General features: G+C 45.9%; 1 protein-coding gene across 1 annotated transcript in view; it reads left to right on the top strand.

The window, feature by feature from the left end:
- Positions 1-1210: 1210 nt before the first annotated feature.
- The window catches only part of CLCN1 (chloride voltage-gated channel 1), a 31511-nt gene continuing 13000 nt past the window's right edge, over positions 1211-19721 (top strand). The window contains exons 1-12 of the mRNA XM_004594333.3: positions 1211-1530; positions 4665-4785; positions 5182-5313; positions 5884-6012; positions 6235-6368; positions 8261-8338; positions 9384-9462; positions 16005-16130; positions 16448-16532; positions 16764-16865; positions 17200-17284; positions 17529-17678. Of these exons, the coding sequence (XP_004594390.2) occupies positions 1351-1530; positions 4665-4785; positions 5182-5313; positions 5884-6012; positions 6235-6368; positions 8261-8338; positions 9384-9462; positions 16005-16130; positions 16448-16532; positions 16764-16865; positions 17200-17284; positions 17529-17678 (1401 nt within the window). The 5' untranslated portion in view covers positions 1211-1350. The remainder of the gene's footprint in view (positions 1531-4664; positions 4786-5181; positions 5314-5883; positions 6013-6234; positions 6369-8260; positions 8339-9383; positions 9463-16004; positions 16131-16447; positions 16533-16763; positions 16866-17199; positions 17285-17528; positions 17679-19721) is intronic.

Raw genomic sequence — 19721 nt, 5'->3', positions numbered from 1 at the left:
GGTGGTTTTAATTTTGCCGATTACGCATGCTGAACACCTTGAAAAGGTCCTTTTAGTGATTATAACAGCTTTCTGCTTGCTTTGGGTAGTCCCACCCAGCCTAGATCAAAATTATACTGTGTGCAAGAGACCACATATTTGGTGTAGCTACACCAGTCCCTGAATTTGGATGGTCTGAATACATACTCCACTTGAGGAAGCATCCTAAGCATCTCACCTTGTATCTCTTATTCTATAGCAGGTTTACACAGAAAGAATGTACTTGGAAGAAAAGCAAAAGATACCAGGTAGAGTAGCTTGACCTTGGCCAAAACTTATTTATTGACCTGAAAAGGGAAGCATGGCTGAGAGTACTTCCCCTGTGTATATGGTTCTCATCGGGAGAAGCACCTCTTCCCACCTCTGCCTTCCCTGCGGCACTGGCCGACTTCCCCTTTCCTCGGTCACCTAACTCACCCTGAAAGTACTGCCGTGTGTACATATCCACAGTCTACATGGAAGCTCAGTTCTCATAAATCTAGACTGATAGTGTGACTGACACTTAGGAGTCTGAGAAAAAAGAGAAATTGCAGAAGCCAAAGGCTCTCTGCTGCCTCCCACACCCAGGAGTTGACAAGGGTGGGATCAAGGGAACAGGACCAAAGTGTTATTAGCAACCCCTGGCAGGCAGAGGGACTCGGAGCTGGAGGGGCAAAGTGGAAACAGCATAGACTGGGAGAGCTGGCCAGACGGCAGTCCGTGATCCAGAGGAAGCCTAAGCCTGGAGAAGATACAGAGCTAAGACCAATCCGGGAGGGAGAGATGGCAGAGAGGCACCGCTTGCTCTCCCAGGTGAGTGACAGCTCCCTTTTTCCAGACCTTTGATTCACTGCATCCAGCACACAACACCCCTCACGGTCCACACACCGAAGAAGACAGGTGGGATTCAGGGAGGACTTCAGGGGAAACAGTTCTACACACAGGTTTGCCAGCGTACCAAGCAGTTTCCCATGCTGGGCATGGTGATATTTATAGAGGGCCCAGTGGGGTGGGGCTTCAAGCCTACTAGTGGCTCAGGAGGGGGCGAGGCTGCTGACTTGCAGAGGGATTCCCTGTGAGGCTCTCCCTCAGGTTGTCTCTCCAACCCCCACCCTACGCTGCACTCACACCTGCTTCGACCCCAAGCAGATCAGATGTGGCCGTGGGGGGGAGAGGGGTGTCATGTGATGGAGAGGTAGCTATAAATAGCTGGAGGTGGGCATGCTGCCCCAGACGCCTTGGGGACAGGCAGGAGCAGAGGCTTAAGGAACTGCATTGGGGGAAGGACGGGGCAAGCAGGCCAAGGCCTGGCTAGGACTGGAGGGAGGGAGCATGGAGCCATCCCAGTCACTGCGGCGTGGGGGTGAACAAAGCTGGTGGGGCAGTGCCCCCCAGTACCAGTATATGCCCTTTGAACACTGCACCAGCTACGGACTGCCCTCCGAGAATGGGAGCCTTCAGCACCGGCTCCGAAAGGACACAGGCCTCCGACACAACGTTCATCCCACGCAGGTAAAGCCTGAGGGGAGAGGGGAGTGGTAGGTTAGGTGGGCTCAGTGGTGCCAGGGATTGATAGAAATCAGGAATGAGATGCAAATGGGGAGCAGTGTTGTTTTTTTACAAAGTTCAGGCATGTGTGTTCAAAAAATGAAAGCTTTCTAAGATCTGGGGTCACTTGAGTATGCATTTGCCAAGAAATACATGAGCTTTTATATAGTCTTTGATAACAGACTAGTCAAGACTGGGGAATGGCAGAGCCACACGTGCATGGATAGCCTGTGCTTACGTAACGTGCATGGAGTGATTTGTACGGGAGCCACACCACCTGGTGCTGCAAGTGTCTCCACACATTCACCCACGTACAGACGCCACCAGATTTCTGCCATTCGACCCTTGGCAGAACACCCACACACATGAAGCCTTCTGCAGAAGGCAGGAGAAGGGATCTGGGAAAGGGGAAAGGACTCACTAAATTGTTCATCTGTAATCAAAGGCCCACTTGTGTATCAAAAGAGGCAGCAAAATGTAAACAGACTACAATCAGACACAATCTAGTAGGTGTGAAGCACTGGGAAGGTGTAGTGATGTGATCCAGGTGAGAGGAACGTACACACTAAGTAGAGGTGTTCAGGGATACATATGCTCCAGGGGTGGGCATTAGCAAGTTCCTGACATCTAGGAAATGGAGAATAGGGCTGGGCAGAGCTCAAGGACAAGTGTGAAATTGCCTTAAGTACAGGTTATCTTGAGTAAGTGTGCCAGAGGATGGACCATACCCCAACAGGGAGATACCTGGATGTAAAAGCAGTTTTGCTCACCAAAAGCCTCCAGGTATTTTAGGTTTAAGGGTGAGAAGAGTGACCACAGCACTGGGGACCAAGGGAAGCCATTTGTCAGTCTCTGATCTATTTGCAGGTGCGAAGAGCGCTCCAGGGAGTGAATTGGGGAGCCAGGGAAGACAGACATCAGTGTAGGGGGTCAATTATAAGTTGGCAGAGGCCACCCAGAGATGATGGGGCCTGACTGAGGCCCTGGTTAGACCAAAAGACCCTCCTGGCCTGGTGCTCTTCACCAACGTACAGTGCGAAAACTGGCAGAGCAAGCCAGAAGTTCATGTTGAAAAGAAGTGAAAAGTTTGGGAAGTAGTGTTGGACTAGTTTGTAGAGGGCCTTCCTTGAAAGCAGAGTTTAGACTTAAGCTGTTTTTTAATTTTTTTTAAAAGATTTATTTATTTTTTTTAGAAAGGCAGATTCATAGAGAGGAGAGATAGAAAGGTCTTCTATCTGCTGTTTCACTCCCCAAATGACCACAAAAGCTGGAACTGAGCTGATCTGAAGCCAGAAGCCAGGAGCCTCTTCCAGGTCTCCCATGTGGGTGTAGAGTCACAAGGACCTGGACCATCCCCCACTGCTTTTATAGGTTATTAGAAAGGAGCTAGATAGGAAGTAGAGCAGCTGGAACACAAACGGCCACCCATATGGGATGCCTGCTCTTAAAGGTAGAGAAGTCATCTGTTGATCCACCATGCTAACCCCCCAGTTGTTTAAAAAAGAGACCGGGAGAAAATCTTCCATCCACTGGTTCACTCCCCAAATAGCCACATCAACTGGAACTGGGCCGGATCCAAATCAGCAGCCCTGAGCTTTTTCTAGGTCTCTTACATGGGTGCAGGGGTCCAAGCACCAGGACCATCCTCCATTGCTTTCTCAGGCACAGTAGCAGGAAGCTGGATCTGAACTAGAACAACTAAGACTCAAATTAGGACTCACGAAATGCCAGCACTGCAGATGGCAGCTTTATCCCACTACCCAACTGTGCCAGCCCCTTTCTTTAATTTTTATAGTGGGAAATTCCAGATTTACACAGAAACAGAGTGGCATAATAAGCACCCAAGTACTCAACAGTTGTCAATATTTTGACAGAATTGCTTCATCTATCCTTCCTACTCCAACCCTCACCCCTCCACACACGCTGGTGTACTTTTTGAACAGATCCTAAACATTGCATCACTCTTAGACTGGAGTTTTGATTTCTTCCTGGCCCTCTCCAAACTCTGCCATAGCACGGTGGTGGTTAACACTGGGCCAGCCGGGACAGATCTGACTCCAATAGTGTCCTTTCGTCAGCTTGTGCCCTCAGGGAGCCGGAGTAGCCTCTGCTGACCTCCTGTGGGAGTGTCTTCTACCTCTGGGATCTAGGGAGCATTTAGAGGGAAGGTCTGTCTCCTTCAGTAACTAGCCTCATCCCAGAAGATGAAATAGCTGTATGCATGGGCCTATTCAAGACCAAGGCATAAAACTGCAGCTGGAATTGTGAAGTCAGATTTCTACCCAGGTTCTCCCAGAATCAGCAGTGGCCTAGGATGACTGTAGCCTCATAGGACAGAGTCAGTATAGCAGGGGTGGAACAGATTAAAGTGAGTGGAGTTGTAGCCTGCACACACACACACACACACACACACACACACACACACGCTTGCATGCTCTGCATTGAGAGGAAAGAAAAGAGTCACCAGGTCTCAAGTTGCTACTCTGTCCTCTCCACATGTTGCTGGGGGCCCAACTGTTATGCTTTGGAGAAAAGCCTGCCTGGTCTTAACAGGGCTGCTGCTGCTGCTGCTGCTGCTGCTGCTTGTGCATACAAGCCCTAGAGATGAGTTTGACAAAGGTTTCTCAGTACCTCAAGGAAGGCTACACACACCGGGCATCTGCCGACCAAGCCATTCTTCACCACATCCATCTTAGCTTCCCAGGGAAGGAAGCCAGTTCAGAGCAGACCAGGAAAACTGCAGAACCATGCAGGCAGAAAACATGGTGAGCCATAAAACACCTAACATACAGATTGCCAGTCTCAGCACAGTTCTCCGTGTCTCCTCTCAAGTAGAACTTGGCCTCAATGAGGGCTGCTACCATGGTCCAACTGGAGGAAAGGCTGCATAGACAGGGATGGATAGACAGGAGTGCACGGAGGGAAATGTGTGAATGGAGAGTGAAGAACTGAAGGAAGTAACCCTACACGCAGTGCTTCAAACCCAGGCCTCAGGAGAGCCATTTCTCTTTCCTTTTGCTGGGAGTCTGTGTGCTGCTCTCTATCCACTCTTTGCGTTCTTCAACCAAACAGACCCTGGCCATTTTCTCTCCACCCAGATTTACGGCCATCCCAAACAACAACTCTCAGACAAGGAGCAGGGCGTGGCGATGCCCAAGAAGATGGGCTCCCGTTCCACACTGGACAGCAATGATGAGGATCACTATTCTAAATGTCAAGGTGATGGGGACTGAGGAATAAGGAATCTGGAGTAGAAGGAGGTACAGGGATTGGGATGATGACTTGAATGCACCGTTGCACATCCTTCTCCTCCTTCCAAAGCCCTCTAAAGCATTAAGGAGAAGCTACCTCTCCTGACCTTCACACGTTGCCTTGCTCCGTCAAAACCAAGAAATAAAAGTTGTAGAAAGAAATTCAAGCATCCAATAGGGAACTGGATCCTGAAGGGCAAAGAGAGCAGCAGTTGGCAGAGAGATTAAGGGAAATTCAGTGACTGTGATGTACAGACATGCTCCCAAGGATTCTATCCCTTTCCTCCACTCTTCAGTTGTGCATCCAAAGTAGTGACTGGTCAGTTGCTGTTCTTTTTCGTTTGTTACTCTTTTCTCTTCCCAGATTGTATCCGCCGCCTGGGACATGTGGTGAGAAGGAAGTTGGGGGAAGACTGGATCTTTCTGGTGCTTCTGGGCCTGCTGATGGCTCTGGTCAGCTGGTGTATGGACTATGTCAGCGCCAAAAGCCTTCAGGGTTCGTTCAACCCCCACTGTGCTCGACTAAAGCTGTTTGAGTTTCCATTGAGGACAAGCACAGTGTGTTTGAGGGGTGGCTGGCATGGGAAAGAAACCTTCTGGGTCTGCAACCCTAGACAAGACCAAGTTTGGATCCTGACTCATTTTTAAAGCCCCTTCCATCTAAGCTGTGGATGTCCTTCTAATGGATGACCACCTTGTCCCCATTTTTCCAAGGGCTATTCCAGATTCAGCACAGAAAATGTTAAGCCCCAAAGGAACTCCCACAGTTTTTGGCAAACCAGGAGGTTGGTCACCCCATGTATAACCATAGACCTCCCAATCTGCAAGTATGACTTGCAACACAGCCATAAGGCTGCCTCCTACCAGTGGCAACTTGAACAGGGTCTCCCTCCCCCACCAAAAAAACACTCAGGTTCCCCACATGAAAAGTGAGAGGGGTAGCACCTCAGGAGGGACAGGGGAGCCAACTGTGCCACAAGCACACCGCAGTGCGTGATCCAGTGCTGTGGAGACACTGAGGCAGTGGCATCGCCATCACTCTCTGACCCCAGGTGTGTCCCTGCAGCCTACAAGTGGACATATGCTCAGATGCAGCCGAGCCTCCCTCTGCAGTACCTGGCCTGGGTCACCTTCCCGCTCATTCTCATCCTCTTCAGTGCCATCTTCTGCCACCTCATCTCTCCCCAGGCAGTTGGTGAGAACTTTCTGCAGCATTTCTCAACCGGGTGGGCTTGCACTCCATGCCCTCGGTCTTCCTCCACCCCTGCTGTCCTACAGCCCTTTCCCAGCTCTGTCGTTATCAGCCCCACCTCTACCTCTTTATCCTCCCCCAACCCCCATTTCCACTTGCTGGATGTTCACCTCCCTTGGGATTCCCAGCTTGCATCTGCACATAACCACTGTACTACCCTTTCAGGCTCTGGAATCCCTGAAATGAAGACAATCCTTCGTGGGGTTGTCCTGAAGGAATATCTCACACTCAAGGCCTTTGTGGCCAAGGTGATTGCCTTGACTGCTGGGCTGGGCAGTGGCATCCCTGTGGGGAAAGAGGTGGGTCTGACTGCTGAGGTGTGAGCTGGGAGAGGTGCTCAGTGGGAAAGAATGGTGCATAATCTGGAGGGTTCCCTGGAGAAGAAATGGATAGTGCTGATCGTAATCAGCTAGGGCCATGGAGTATGAGGAAGGGGAAGTGCTTTAGACAGTCCTTATCCTGGGGTACAATGACAAAAACGTCAGCATCATGGAGTCTGGAAGTGACATTCAGTCTGGGAATCTGGCTGTGTCCTGCAGGATGTTTAGCAACATCCCTGACCTCCAGCCCTATGCCTGTAGGAGCCCCAACTTGGGACAGTGACTGCCAGATGCTGCCTATCAGCAAAACCTGCCCCAGCTGAGAACCAATGTCTCAGTGGCAATGCAGACCAACTCCCTTGTTTTAACATGCTCTTTCCCAGGTGGAACATTTGGGTGTCCTTCACTTCTGTCCTCATGAGCATTCTTGCCCCCTGTCACTCCCCAGCAGCATCTTGTAAAAATGGAAGCAGGCACTTCTGGCCATTGATCAAGAGCTTCTTCATGGCTTTCCATCACACCAAAATGATCTCTTAACTCCTCACTATGACTTGCAAAACTGTGCTCTTCTGGTCCCCTCCTGCCTGTCCAGCCTGCTCCTCCCAGGTTGCCCCTAACTATGTTTGATTCACAGGATTTTGTACTTGTCTCTCATCTGCCCAAGCCTGTCCCATTATCCAAGCTGCTGCTCCTGCGGTAACCTCAGCCTGGAATGCTCTTCTGATTCCCTTGAGGCTCACTATGTCCCAGGTCCTTCTCTGATGTCACCAGTTTGACATCCGAGTCTAAGCTCACATCCCCATCCCACCTTCAACAACCCCATCTCCTCTCTCCCTCTCCCTTATTTGTTGCCCGAAAGAATCAGAATCTGGGTGAAGTATAAAACAGTTTGTTTAGTGTGGAAAAGAGGATTTCAGCCCGAGAAAAACGTCAGGCGTCGGCTGAGCAACTGCTCCACCTGTCTTGTTTGAAGGCAAGTTTATGCCCTTCTTAGTGAGTGTATACAAGCAGAAAACTGGGCCTATGAAGCAGATTTAGTCAAGATTCATTAGTCTTTTTTTCCCTTAGGTCTGTTTATTTATTTGGAAGAATTACAGGGAGAGAGAAAGAGAGAGGTCTTCCATCCGCTGTTTCCATTCTGCAAATGTCCCCAGCACCTAGGTCTGAATTAGGCTGAAATCAGGAGCAGGAATTTCATCCAGGTCTTGCACGTGGGTGCAGGGTCTCAAGCACTTGGGCCATTTTCTTCTGCCTTTCCCAGGCCATTAACGGGGGAGCTGAATCTGAAGTGGAGCAGTCAGAACTTAAACTAGCACCCAGATAGGATGCAGGCACCAGCCTCACATCATCTGGTTGTTCTTCAGCAAGGGATTAGCACATCTGTGGGTCATAACAACGGAGGTCACTGATGACAAGGCGCTGCACCGTGTGGCCACATCTGCCGTAACCCATAGGCAGGAGGAGCCCGTACTGGGTGATTAGTGATCTTCCTATGGTCCCTGCATTGTCAGGCTGGCCCCTTTCACTCCATTTTTGTGTGACTGGGACAGACTTGCCTCAGAAAGGTGAGAAGTGGAACTGAAGTTACCACAATGCCTCTAGGCAGCACAGATCTATCCTGCTGCTTCAGGCTTCTGCAGTCTCTGGTTCATTCTGAACATTTCATTCAGTTCACACCTTTATGAGCACATTGTTTCTGACACCTCCAGGGCTAATTTGGAATGATATGATGTGAATGATGACTCCTCCTTCCTAGGATGTGGTAACACAAGGGCAGACTTCATGCCTGGAGCAGGATAGATTATTCTGCCAACATGGCATGCCCGCCACCTCCACCTCTCACACCTGTGTCTGACTGTCCTCTCTTCCAGGGCCCTTTTGTCCACATTGCCAGCATTTGTGCTGCCGTCCTCAGCAAGTTTATGTCCATGTTCTGTGGAGTCTACGAGGTAAGGCTGAGACAGGACAATTCCAAAATGGTCAATTGGTGGGAGAAAGCCGGGTGTGTACAGGGCATAGGGAGGGCTGCCTCTGCTCTGGGCTGGCTGATATGCTGAAGGAGGCATCGCACTAATCCCTGTGCCCTCTTCTCTGTGCCTGTAGGCAATGCCCATCCTTCTCCCTGTATGCTCATCTGTGTCCAACCTGCCCCCTGGCTACCCGGGCAGGTCCACACCGCTCCTTGTGTGTCACCTCCCCTCCACCTTTCTCTCCTGTGTTCTTCTGCCCTTTTGCTTGTCTTGATTCTCTACTCTTGTCCTGCTGCCTAGTGCCTGCCTGCCCCACCCCGCCACCCTCCTGGTCCTGCGTGCTTCTCTGTTGCAGACCGTGCCTGGGCAGCTTGATCTCCTGGTGCCAGCCTGCGCAGTGGGCGTGGGATGCTGCTTTGCAGCCCCTGTTGGAGGCAAGTTTCACTTCCTCCCTACCTGGGTTGCCTGAGCCAGACCTGGAAGGGGAAGTGGGTGGCTGCCACGGCTCTGGGGTGGAAGGGGTGGTGCTTACCAAGAGACTGGTGGGTGGGCATCCAGGGAGTGACCATGGATCACAGCCCTTGGGCTCCAAGCACTTGCATTTTCCTGCCCAAGGGCTGTATTCTTTTAAGACCGGTTGCTGTACCATGCAGATTCTATTAGTACTGTCCTGTCTGAAATCTTTGCCAGTCTCTCATTATTGCCACTTCTCTCTCACAATGGATTGTCCTATCTCCAGCCCCTACTTAGTGATAATTTATTTATTGATTTCCATGATTGTTATTTATTTGCCTTTTATTGTATTTGCTGTCTTTGGACTTGTACTGTGAGGTCACTTCCTGTTTGCCAAACTCACTGAGTTTCTCTTTGCCTGGGAGTCACAGGGTACAATGGAATCGTGGTGATTACCTGCGACTTTGGCCTCTCATTCCTCCTCATTCCCCCTCCCTGCTCGTACTCTCCTCTCTTTGGTCCCCTTCCCACCTCTTCCCACCTGTCTCTCTGTCTGTCTCTCCCCTAGTAGCAGCCATACTATTACACTGACATCCTGACGGTGGGCTGTGCAGTGGGAGTCGGCTGCTGTTTCGGGACACCACTTGGAGGCAAGTGATGTGCCCCTCCACACCAGGCCTGCTTGAGTTTTACTCCAGAAGCAGTTTTTGTCAGCATTCCCAAATGCTGGTGTTGCCAGCTTCCTTGTTAAAACCAGAAGAACTAACTCTCAGGGGGCATTTACTACATGCCAGGCCACATTTTTAGCATTTGTTCTGGCTAAAATCTCTGTAAGACAGGGGTTCCAAAAGGAGAAGAAAGAGCTGAATTACAAAGAAGACAAGTGGTTTGAACATGGTCTCCGCATTTCCCTCAATCATTTAAAAACATACTTAGCTTACTGAATATGTTTGCCCTACACTTACTATAGCCTGTAACAGGGTACTGGAGGTACTTCCTGTTCCAAGAAAATTTTCACCATGCTGTTTCATTAAGGCCATGGGAGTCTGGGTGGAGTTATTTAGATGCCAGCAGCCACCCCCTCATCTTGTGGGTGACGTTTGCTTGTTCAGAAACTTGCTTCTCAAGTGATGAGACTCTGGCATTCAACCTGACCCACTCAGAAAAAGATACTTGTGCGCCAAGATTCATCTTGGTTGATGTTGCTATTTATAAGTATCTAGTGATTTTTTTAAAAAGTAGATTACAGTAATTTCCCCCTTTTCCACAGGGGAATGTCTCAAGACCCAAGTGAATGCCAGAAATTGCAAATAATACCAAACTCTAAACATATGATGTTTTCTGCAATACTTACATGATAGGCACAGTAAGAGAGTTACAACTATAACTAGTGATAAAATAAAACCAGCGTAGCTATAGATTACAATAAGAGTTATGTGAATATGGTCTCTCTGAAAATATCTTCACCTGTATTTATTCTTCTTCTCGTGAGGCTATGAGATGGCACAGCACCTGCATGAAAAGATGAAATTAGGTGAATGACATACGCGTTGTAATAGATCATTAGGCTGCTGTCTAAGGGTTACAAACACTGTTGTACCATGCCCGTCTAGCTGACAACCACAGTGTTAAAGTGACTAACAAGTAGGAAGCGTGGATATGTTGAACAAAGGTATGATTCACATCCCGAGCAAGACACAGTGGGACACTGAGAGATTTCATCACATGGCTCAGAACAAAGTGCAATTTAAAGCTTGCTGTTTGTTGCTGGAACTTTCCATTTTATATATTTTTTTATCATGTTCAGCCTTGGATCAACTAAAAGAGTGGAAAGAAAAACTATTGTGAAGGGGGGAGGAAAGGCCAATTATTGTCATGGTACGCTTTAAATAAGTATTTATAGGGAATTTTGTTCCCTGATAGCAATTTAAAACTGAGCTGAGCCTTTAGGTGCCTTCAGTTTGTTTTCTTATTATTAATAACTACCAAATGGATACGATGAGAAAAAGCAGTTACATCTGTTTTTTTTTATTCACCAAATCATTTGTAGCCAGAATAACAGGGCAGGGATAATATTGATCATTCACGTAGCTTCATTGGTGCTAAAAAGGGCACCAAGTTGGCAACTGAAGAAACAAAACTGCAGGAAAGACATATGCTGCTTGAATGATCGCTGCTGGAGGTTTCTTTTCGGTAACGAAAATGTCATCAGTAGTACAGTACAGAGTAGTCCTCGTGTAGCTAGAATTACCTGGCTCAGCAATGACATATGGACAAGAGTTTAAAGTAGATGAAAACGAATCATGCTACTTTGTTCTAATACTGGGCCAAAGTGCACAGCAGCAGGGGATCCGGTGAGGAAAGGCAGCAGACAGCACCCTGTTTGCACATCTGTTATGAGCACCCATCATTACAGCCGTTAATCCCTGTCAGGAAAGCAGAGTGTGTTGGATTATCTGCACATGTTAAACATTCACACTTGTTTTTAAAACATGTGTCTTTATTTGCTCTTAAGCATTCCTGTTCCTGAAGGCCTAAAGAATGTTTTCAGAAGTAATTAGTTATTGCTTTGTTTCATTTTATTTTTAATCAATTAGATTCTTTCAACATGAAGAGAATCTATGTTTTCTTCATAAAACTGGACTATCTGAGATGAACAAGAAAGCAAGGTTCTTCTTGGTCCTGTGCAAAGTATGGGAAAGATAAACAGTGCAGCAAATTTACAGATAGCATATTGTTCTTGACACAGGAAATTGTTCAGCACTTAAAAATTAAGGTGCAGTGCTCATGTTGTTTGTATTAAGTACTAAATTATAAATGTATTTGTAAGTGGGATTACTTGACCTTTTTAAAAAAAGGATGTATTTGAAATGCAAAGTTACAAAGAGTAATGGAGAGAGGAAGGGAAGAAGGAAGAGAAAAATAAGAGAGAGATCTTCCATCTGCTGATTCACTCCCCGAAGGGCTATAAGGCCAGGGCTGGGCCAGACTGAAGCGAGGATCCATGAGTTTTTTCTGGGTGTGCCATGTGGATTACAGGGGCCCAAGCACTCGGGCCATTTTCTGCTGCTTTTCCAGGCCATTAGTAGGGCGCTGCATTGGAAGTGGAACAGCAGAGTCTTCCAAAAGAGATGCTGGCATTGCAGGCAATGGCATTACCCACACTATCAATGCCTCTTTATTTCCTTTGTTAAAATCTATAAATTTAGATTAATTCTAAAAGAAAAAAACAACATTAAGACATAAGCTTAACATATTTTAAGACATTTATTTGTTTTTACTGGAAAGGCAGATTTACAGAGAGAAGGGGAGACAGAAAAATCTTCCATCCATTGGTTCACTTCTCAAGTGGCCACAACGGCTGGAGTTGAGCTGATCTGAAGCCAGGAGCTTCTTTCAAGTCTCCGACATGGGTGCAGGGTCCCAAAGCTTTGAGCTGTCCTTGACTGCTTTCCCAGGCCTCAATCAGGGAGCTGGATGGGAAGCGGGGCCGTCAGGATTAGAACCGGTGCCCATATGGTATCCTGGTGCGTTCGAGGCGAGCACTTTAGCTGCTAGACCACCATGCTGGGCCCTATTTTATTCTTTAGACCATGATTTGCCCATATGTGTTTTATAGAACACAATTTTTAAAGGCATTTTTAGATGTAATATATAAAAATGGTTCTAAGGTCAAATCAGTTGAAAAATGCTTGCTTAAATGTGTTTTTCCAATGGAAAAATTATCAGGACAGTGATATGTTGATTTGCATTATGCCATCCAAAATATACACCTAAGGCAGCACTTTCTATGAAACCCCATTTACAGGGCTATGTCATGGGACTTATAGTATGTCATGAATCTCACTTTGGGAAATGCTGCCATAGGTCAGTTGAAACCATGGAAGAATTTTGAAAAAAGTGGCATGGCCAACTTTGCACATCCATCCAGTCCCTTTGGCATTAGTGCACATGATAGTAGCGGCCTGTCAATTTGCAGGAATAACTCAAGATGGACGCAAAGGTTATCGTAGTCCTTGTGCTGTGCTAGATAATGAGAGACCAAAAAACAGAAGAGATAGGGAATAGAATGATAAATGTGAGTCATGGAAAATAAAGATCAATGCTACCTCGTGATTGATTTCACCAAGCACGTGAGGGACCAGCAGAAAAGGGGTTTAAGGCTGACAACCAGACTTCCAGTAAGGGTAACTGAACAGACAGTAGTATCAGAAACCACGATGGAGGTTAGGGAAGAGCAAACAGGGCATTGATTGATTTCATTTCGAGCATACTGAGTTCAAAATTCCAGTGACTTGTTCATGTGCCACCAAGTAGGCAGCAGGCATGATGAGTCTGAAGCTCAGGAACTGGGCCAAAAGAATGGCTTGGCTAATAGGCAGCATATAGGTGTAGCTGACATCATGGGTATAAGCAAAATGAGAGAAAGGGTGTCTGAGCAACAAACATACGAGACCAAGGGCAAAACCCTGGCACCAGCTGAGGCAAAGGAGCTGGCAGAGAAAACAGAGAAGGAATCCAGAGTGAGAGAAGAGAGCAATGTTCCAGAACCTAAGAGATGAAAGTTTCCAAAAGCTGTTTATATTTTTAATGCGTTGTTTGCTTCTAGCTGCACATTTTACGTTTGGCTCAGGCTATTATTAAAATTAGCTCTCATTCCTGTGTATATAGTGACAGACTGCAAGGAAAAGTGTCCCAGATTTACACTGAGGGAAAGAAAACCAGCCTAGAGTTTCAAAACAACAATTGCCGCAAGATACTCCCAAGTTGGATAGGTGACACCCAAGCAAATCAAAGCTGACTTTGCTTTTGTTACCAGTTTAATCAGAAACAAAAAGGAGCAAGACTCCCTCCATCTGATCTCCACTATATCAAATCTTGCATTTAGGCCACAGAGACAGCTGTCTTCCTTGATGTGATTTGCAGAACAGGGCAGGAGTGGTGGTTGAAAAACTCTCTACCCCCAGGTTACTCATTGTTTTACTCTGTTTTATGAAGTTCCACCTATTCTTTCCTCCTCTATTCTGTTTTTCTTTTTCTTACCCCGTTCTTTCCTCTCTGCTCTTGCTCATTGTGAGAATAAACATTGATGATCTACCAGGCCCTGTAGTAGACAATTGGTTTCCAAGCCTAGGGATCGCTTAGAAATGTGAATAAATCACTAGATCAAAGAGTGGTGCCCTGAAGGGCCGGAAATCTAAGCAAATATGACAAAGGATGGATGGTTTCTACCTGAGGAGCTGGGGAGAGCATGCTGGATAAAGTGACATGGAGCTGGCCACTAGAAACCCTTTGAAAGTACAGCAGCTGCTTCCTGAGGGAGAGACCACCAGGTGTGTGACTCAGTGTGGACCATCACCTTTGGAAGAGCAAACGAAGGTGTTGAAGGATTAGAGAGGTGATTTTTACAGGTCAAGGAAAAAGAAAAATTCCTGGGAGCTGATATGCTGCCTAAAGATTGAGGCAGGAGAGGGGCTGAAGGCAACTGGCAACGATTTACTACAGAGATAAAGGAAACAAACCTTGCTTAGTTTATGGTTTATCTTGAGAGCACATCATTGGCTTTCATTCAATTATGTGTTGTGTTTCCTTGGTTCTCTTTCCTCGTTTTGGATAAAGATGAGATTTAGCCAGATTTTAGGTAATTTTAGTCTTTTTTTTTCTTACTTTAAAGCCCAAGGATCTTATTATTACTGTATTAAAGAATACTTTTCTTTGCATCACTTTAATATTGCTTCTTATGTTCTCATTAGTGTTATTTTACTTTGTCCCTACCCACTGTTATATTTATGTATCTGCCTCCTCATTTTCTGCTTCAGCATCTATTCTCAGAAACAGTACTAGCTTTAACTACTAATTAGCTTTCCTTTACCTCACCCACTTTCTTAAATGTGATTTTTACTCTTCTAACTTCACTTCTCCCCCTTGCTTTAGTCCTTTTAAGGTATTCTTATTAACTTCATTTTTTTAAAGTGGGTGACTCCCTGCCTTCTTAAAAAATTGGGTATTGTTAGCTCTAACAACCTCCCTTTTATTTTCCTTCTTTTTTTTCTTTTTATTAGAAAGGCAGATCAGATTTTATGAAAAAGAGAGACAGAGGAGGAGAGACAGAGAGAAAGGTCTTCTGTTTGCTGGTTCACTCCCCAAATGGCCTTAACAGCTGGAGCTGAGCTGATCTGAAGCTAGGAAACAGGAGTTTTTTCCAAGTCTCGCACATGGGTGCAGGCTCCCAAGGATTTGGGCCATCTTCTATTGCTTTCCCAGGCCACAAGTAGAGAGCTGGCTGGGAAGTGGAGTAGCTGAGACATGAGCCGCTGTCCATATGGGATCCTGGCACTTAACCAGTGAGGGTTTAGCCACTGAGCCCTTGTGCTAGGCCATACTGCTTTCTCCTAAAGGTCCCAAAAGGTATGCGGTAAAGGGAGACAGATGGCATGTTTTAGGGGCTGTCAGGAGAGCTTCTGCAAACCCTGAGCTGTGTTGTTGAAGTCCTTCCCTGGAAGCTTTCTTGCTTTTAACCTTTCAACTCCTTGTTAGCCAAGTGTATCTAACAGTTGTGAGCCCCTCACACCTACATTCCAAGGAGTCAGGAGGGCATGGGGTTCATCCTTGTGGTTTTGGTAGTTCAGCTTCCATTCTATTCCTATCTTTTTTGTATCTTGTTAGACAACATCCCTCATCTTCAAAACTAAAGAACTAAACAGCTAAGGGCAGGCACTCAGTGCAGTGGGTAACATGCACCTTGGCACAACCATATCGTGAATCTGATATCTCAGTTTAGGTTCCAGCTCTTTAGCTGATGCCAGCTCCCTACTGATGAACACCCTGGGAGTCAGCAGGTGATGGCTCAAGTCCTGAGTCCCTACCACTCATGCGGGAGGGGCTTGGATCAGTTCTGGGATCTTGGTTTGAATCTGTCCCGGATCTGGCTGTTGTGGGCATTTAGGGACTGAACCAGCAGATGGAGGATCGAGCTCCTGTCTCTCTGCCTTCCCAATAAGATGAAAGTAAATAAACAATGCTGGCATGAGTAGGTGTGTGGTTATGGTGTGGGACTCCAAGAGGTCATAACATTGCAATACTGCTTTCCCCCCAGTTTCAAGTTTCATTGCCTCAGGTCCAAGGGTGGGAAATGTGGAGGACATTGCCTTTCACTCTTGTCTGTACTTGACCGTCCTGTGCTGCCCTGCAGGAGTGCTGTTCAGCATCGAGGTCACGTCTACGTACTTTGCCGTTCGGAACTACTGGCGAGGATTCTTTGCGGCCACGTTCAGTGCCTTTGTTTTCCGCGTGCTGGCAGTGTGGAACAAGGATGCTGGTAACAGACATCCTGGGGCAAAGGTTGTGTGGAACAGGGTGCTGGCATTGGGGCATGCAGGGAAGCTCTGTGGAAGGTCTGGAAAAGAAATGGATTTCACTGTTTAGGACGTGAGACCAAGGTCCCAGGGTATAGGACAGAGATGCAGGTCAAGGAATGAGGGAGTATGACCCTGGAGTAGATAGATGTACATAGGAAAAGGGAGAAGTCGGGATTTATGGAAGGAAGAGAGGAGCTTTTGAAACTGATAGCCTGCGTTGCCCTGTCTGTGGGTTTCTGTGAAGCTCCTGCTGCAATATTTCCTTTTCATTCTACAGTCACCATCACTGCTCTGTTCAGAACCAATTTCCGAATGGATTTCCCTTTCGACCTGAAGGAACTCCCAGCCTTCGCTGTCATCGGGTTAGTGGGGCCAGCTGCTTTGGGTGTGGTGAGCAGGGAGTAGGGTGAGGCTGTGGATTGGGAGGGAGCCAAACTGGAAAGAAAGGTGGGATGGGAATGAAATGTAAACTGCTGTGGGAGGAGGGTAGCAAGGGAAAGGGGAAGCTTGGTGTTGTTTCCCTGCAAGTGGCTAGATTGCAAGAGAAAGAGTTTTGTGCCTGTAAGATTTCCCCCTGTACCTTGCACCCTCAGGCTTTGCTGTGGGTTCCTGGGAGCTGCATTTGTGTATCTGCATCGCCAAGTCATGCTTGGAGTCCGAAAGCACAAGGCCCTCAGCCAGTTTCTTGCTAAGCAGTGAGTCACTGCCCTTCCTTTGCCCTACCCATTTACCTTCTGGTTTCTCTAAATGTCCTGCCTTTTTTTTTTTTTTTTTTTTTAATCTTTGTGGATGGCTTTCAAGGCCTTCAGGTGGCTCACATTAAAATATAAGGAAGTCCTGATATTGTGAGTAGGCGGCAAGTCACGTGATCTCCTCTTAAAAGATTAATTTTTGGCAAAGCTCAGCTCTTTGTTTAAAGAGCTGAGACTACCATGGACTACAGGAAATTGGAGCTAGCCAGAGTCAGTGTGGGATTCATTGTGGGTTGTCTGGGTTAAAGAGGGATGGCTAACTCTGTTTCTTTTTCAGCCGCCTGCTGTATCCTGGAATTGTTACCTTTGTCATCGCCTCATTCACCTTTCCACCAGGAGTGGGTCAATTCATGGCTGGAGAGGTCAGCTCTACGGGAGTCTGAGGGCGGAGGTCAGGTCCCTGAGCATGGGACCAGGTTCCTAAGCTAGGACAGGGGTCCCAACAGACAAGAAGAAACAGCACAAATGCCCCTCAGGCTTTGGAGAGTTTGCCATTTTTCCCTAGACTGGTTCTCTTGGAGAAGGGCGAAGAAGACCCTTGGATAATGAGATTGTGACATTGGGTTTCTAAAGGAGAACCTGTTGTTTCTGCCTCTCCCCTCACAGCTGATGCCTCGTGAAGCCATCAGTACCCTGTTTGACAACAACACATGGGTCAAACACATGGGTGACCCCAAAAGCCTAGGACAGTCAGCTGTGTGGATTCACCCCAGGGTCAACGTTGTCATCATCATCTTTCTCTTCTTTGTTATGAAGGTACTGCTCCCTACACTGCTAACTTCTGAAACTTTCATTTGTTTTCAGAGTAGGAGCCCAGGGTTTGGATAGTATAGGATGGCATAGAACTACACCTGGTTGTTGTCCAACCTAAAAAAAACATCATTTGCAAACCACAGCCAAAGTAAATTGTCCATCTATGGATGTGAACCAGTATCTTAGCTAATTACTCCACTCATGTCAACTTAGTGGTATTTGATGTAATTATAATAACCTTCATAATAGTTCCTACTTGTTACATTATTAAGACATTACTGCTGCCAAGTAAACAAGAACAAGATAGAGTTCACCAAGATTTAACTGTGTAAAAAGCTCAGATTAATTAACCACAAAATAGATGGTTCCTCCTACACATTAGATAATTAGGCCCTTCATTCTCCCCTTATCTGATTTTCCATTTTTAGGTGATTTGCACATTCATTTTTTCCCCCAGTTTGTGGGTAATCTCTTTTCAAGAACTTAAAAACAGATTAAATATTTAAGTCAACATTATTAGTGAGTCTAAATAATTTTCATTCTCCCCTTGGGTAGTGAGATTATGAAGATTTTGCCATTCTCAAGTAGTTTTCTTCTAATCTAGTTAGGAACTTAAAGTTAATGTCTTTATATAAGTTCTTTTTTGTATGTTCCAATCAAGGATTGTGTATTTATAGAAGTCTCAATTGCTGCCTTATACAGAGACATTTCATTTCCACCCCTGGTTGTGACAGCTGTTACAAGTGCTAATTGCTTTTCTCATTTCTAATGATTACCACTTACTTATAGGCTATCTTGCCTAAATAATCCAACATGTCTGTGTACTAGGATTCTCACGCATTTATCCACATGAACACTCATGTTTTAGAATATTTTGCTAATAATTTATTTGTGTTACCTTTTATGAATCAACATGTTCTCAGGATATGAGTCACTAGTGATATTTACATTGCAATCATTACAACAGGTTCATTTTTTTCAGTTATGTTATACAGCGCTGTGTGCCAAGTACAAAATATTTGATCATTGATCTTTGGATATTCTTGTGCTTACTGTTGAGAAAATATTTTGTAATTTCTTTTTCTTTCTTTTTTTTTTTTTTTGCTGCTCATTTAAAGTACATGATTAAAGTTACTCAGTGCTTGACATAGCAGCCTCAGCTCTGACACAGTCTCAGAGTCTGCTGTCAGTTTCTGGAAGCTATATTTCTGTCAGATTCTTCCTCCGTCTTGGCTACATGAATTAATTGGGTCAAGAGCTTCCATATGTTGCACCCCCCAAAGTTTTCCACTTTGGAAACATAATCCTCGTTTATTTATTCCTTTAAAATCTTTGATATTTTTGTCATGAAGAAGTTATCAGTGTCTTATTAGGGATTTGATGTTTGAACTTTCATTATAGAGTTCATCTATAGTTTATGAACTCTGATTTCAAATAATTCATTGTTGAGTGTGCAAGACCATCTGCAATAACTAAGTCCAGCTTTGATGGATTCCAGACTTGATTGTCTAATGACATCAACTGTGTTTTTTTCTGTTATTCATCTAGACTAAGCTATATGGTAGCACAGACCAATATATTTTATAAGGTTAACAATTAGAAAAATTTTAAAAAAACCACAATTCTAATTATCAACATTTCTACTTCCACTGCTCCCCGCATCTATTCAACAACCCCAGATTCCTGAGTGTGTGTCTGTATTCCATTGGTCAAAGCATATTTTGAGAAAATTATTTGAGCCATACAGGAGCACTCAACTGTACGCTACTGTCACTAGTTTCTAACTGAATTTGTGCTTGGTGTTTGTACCATAAGTGTATTAGAAAACTCACACTTCCTGGGCTGTATTTTGCTGGAGGCCTGTGATATGTGTAACCGTAAAAGCACTCAGTGCCCCTAGTTTGTGTTGATACCCAGTCACCACTATTTCCTAGCATCTTTACTTTATAACCACTTAACTAAGCCCTTATTGTTTCCTACAGAGTGGGAATTGGGCTACATGGTCAAATTAAAATACAAAAGTGACTGAACTACTTTTCCACAGTC

The sequence above is a fragment of the Ochotona princeps genome, chromosome 25 (genome assembly GCF_030435755.1).
Source record: "Ochotona princeps isolate mOchPri1 chromosome 25, mOchPri1.hap1, whole genome shotgun sequence".
NCBI classification, from domain to species: Eukaryota; Metazoa; Chordata; class Mammalia; order Lagomorpha; family Ochotonidae; genus Ochotona; species Ochotona princeps.
This window is presented reverse-complemented; position numbering and strand designations above follow the sequence as displayed.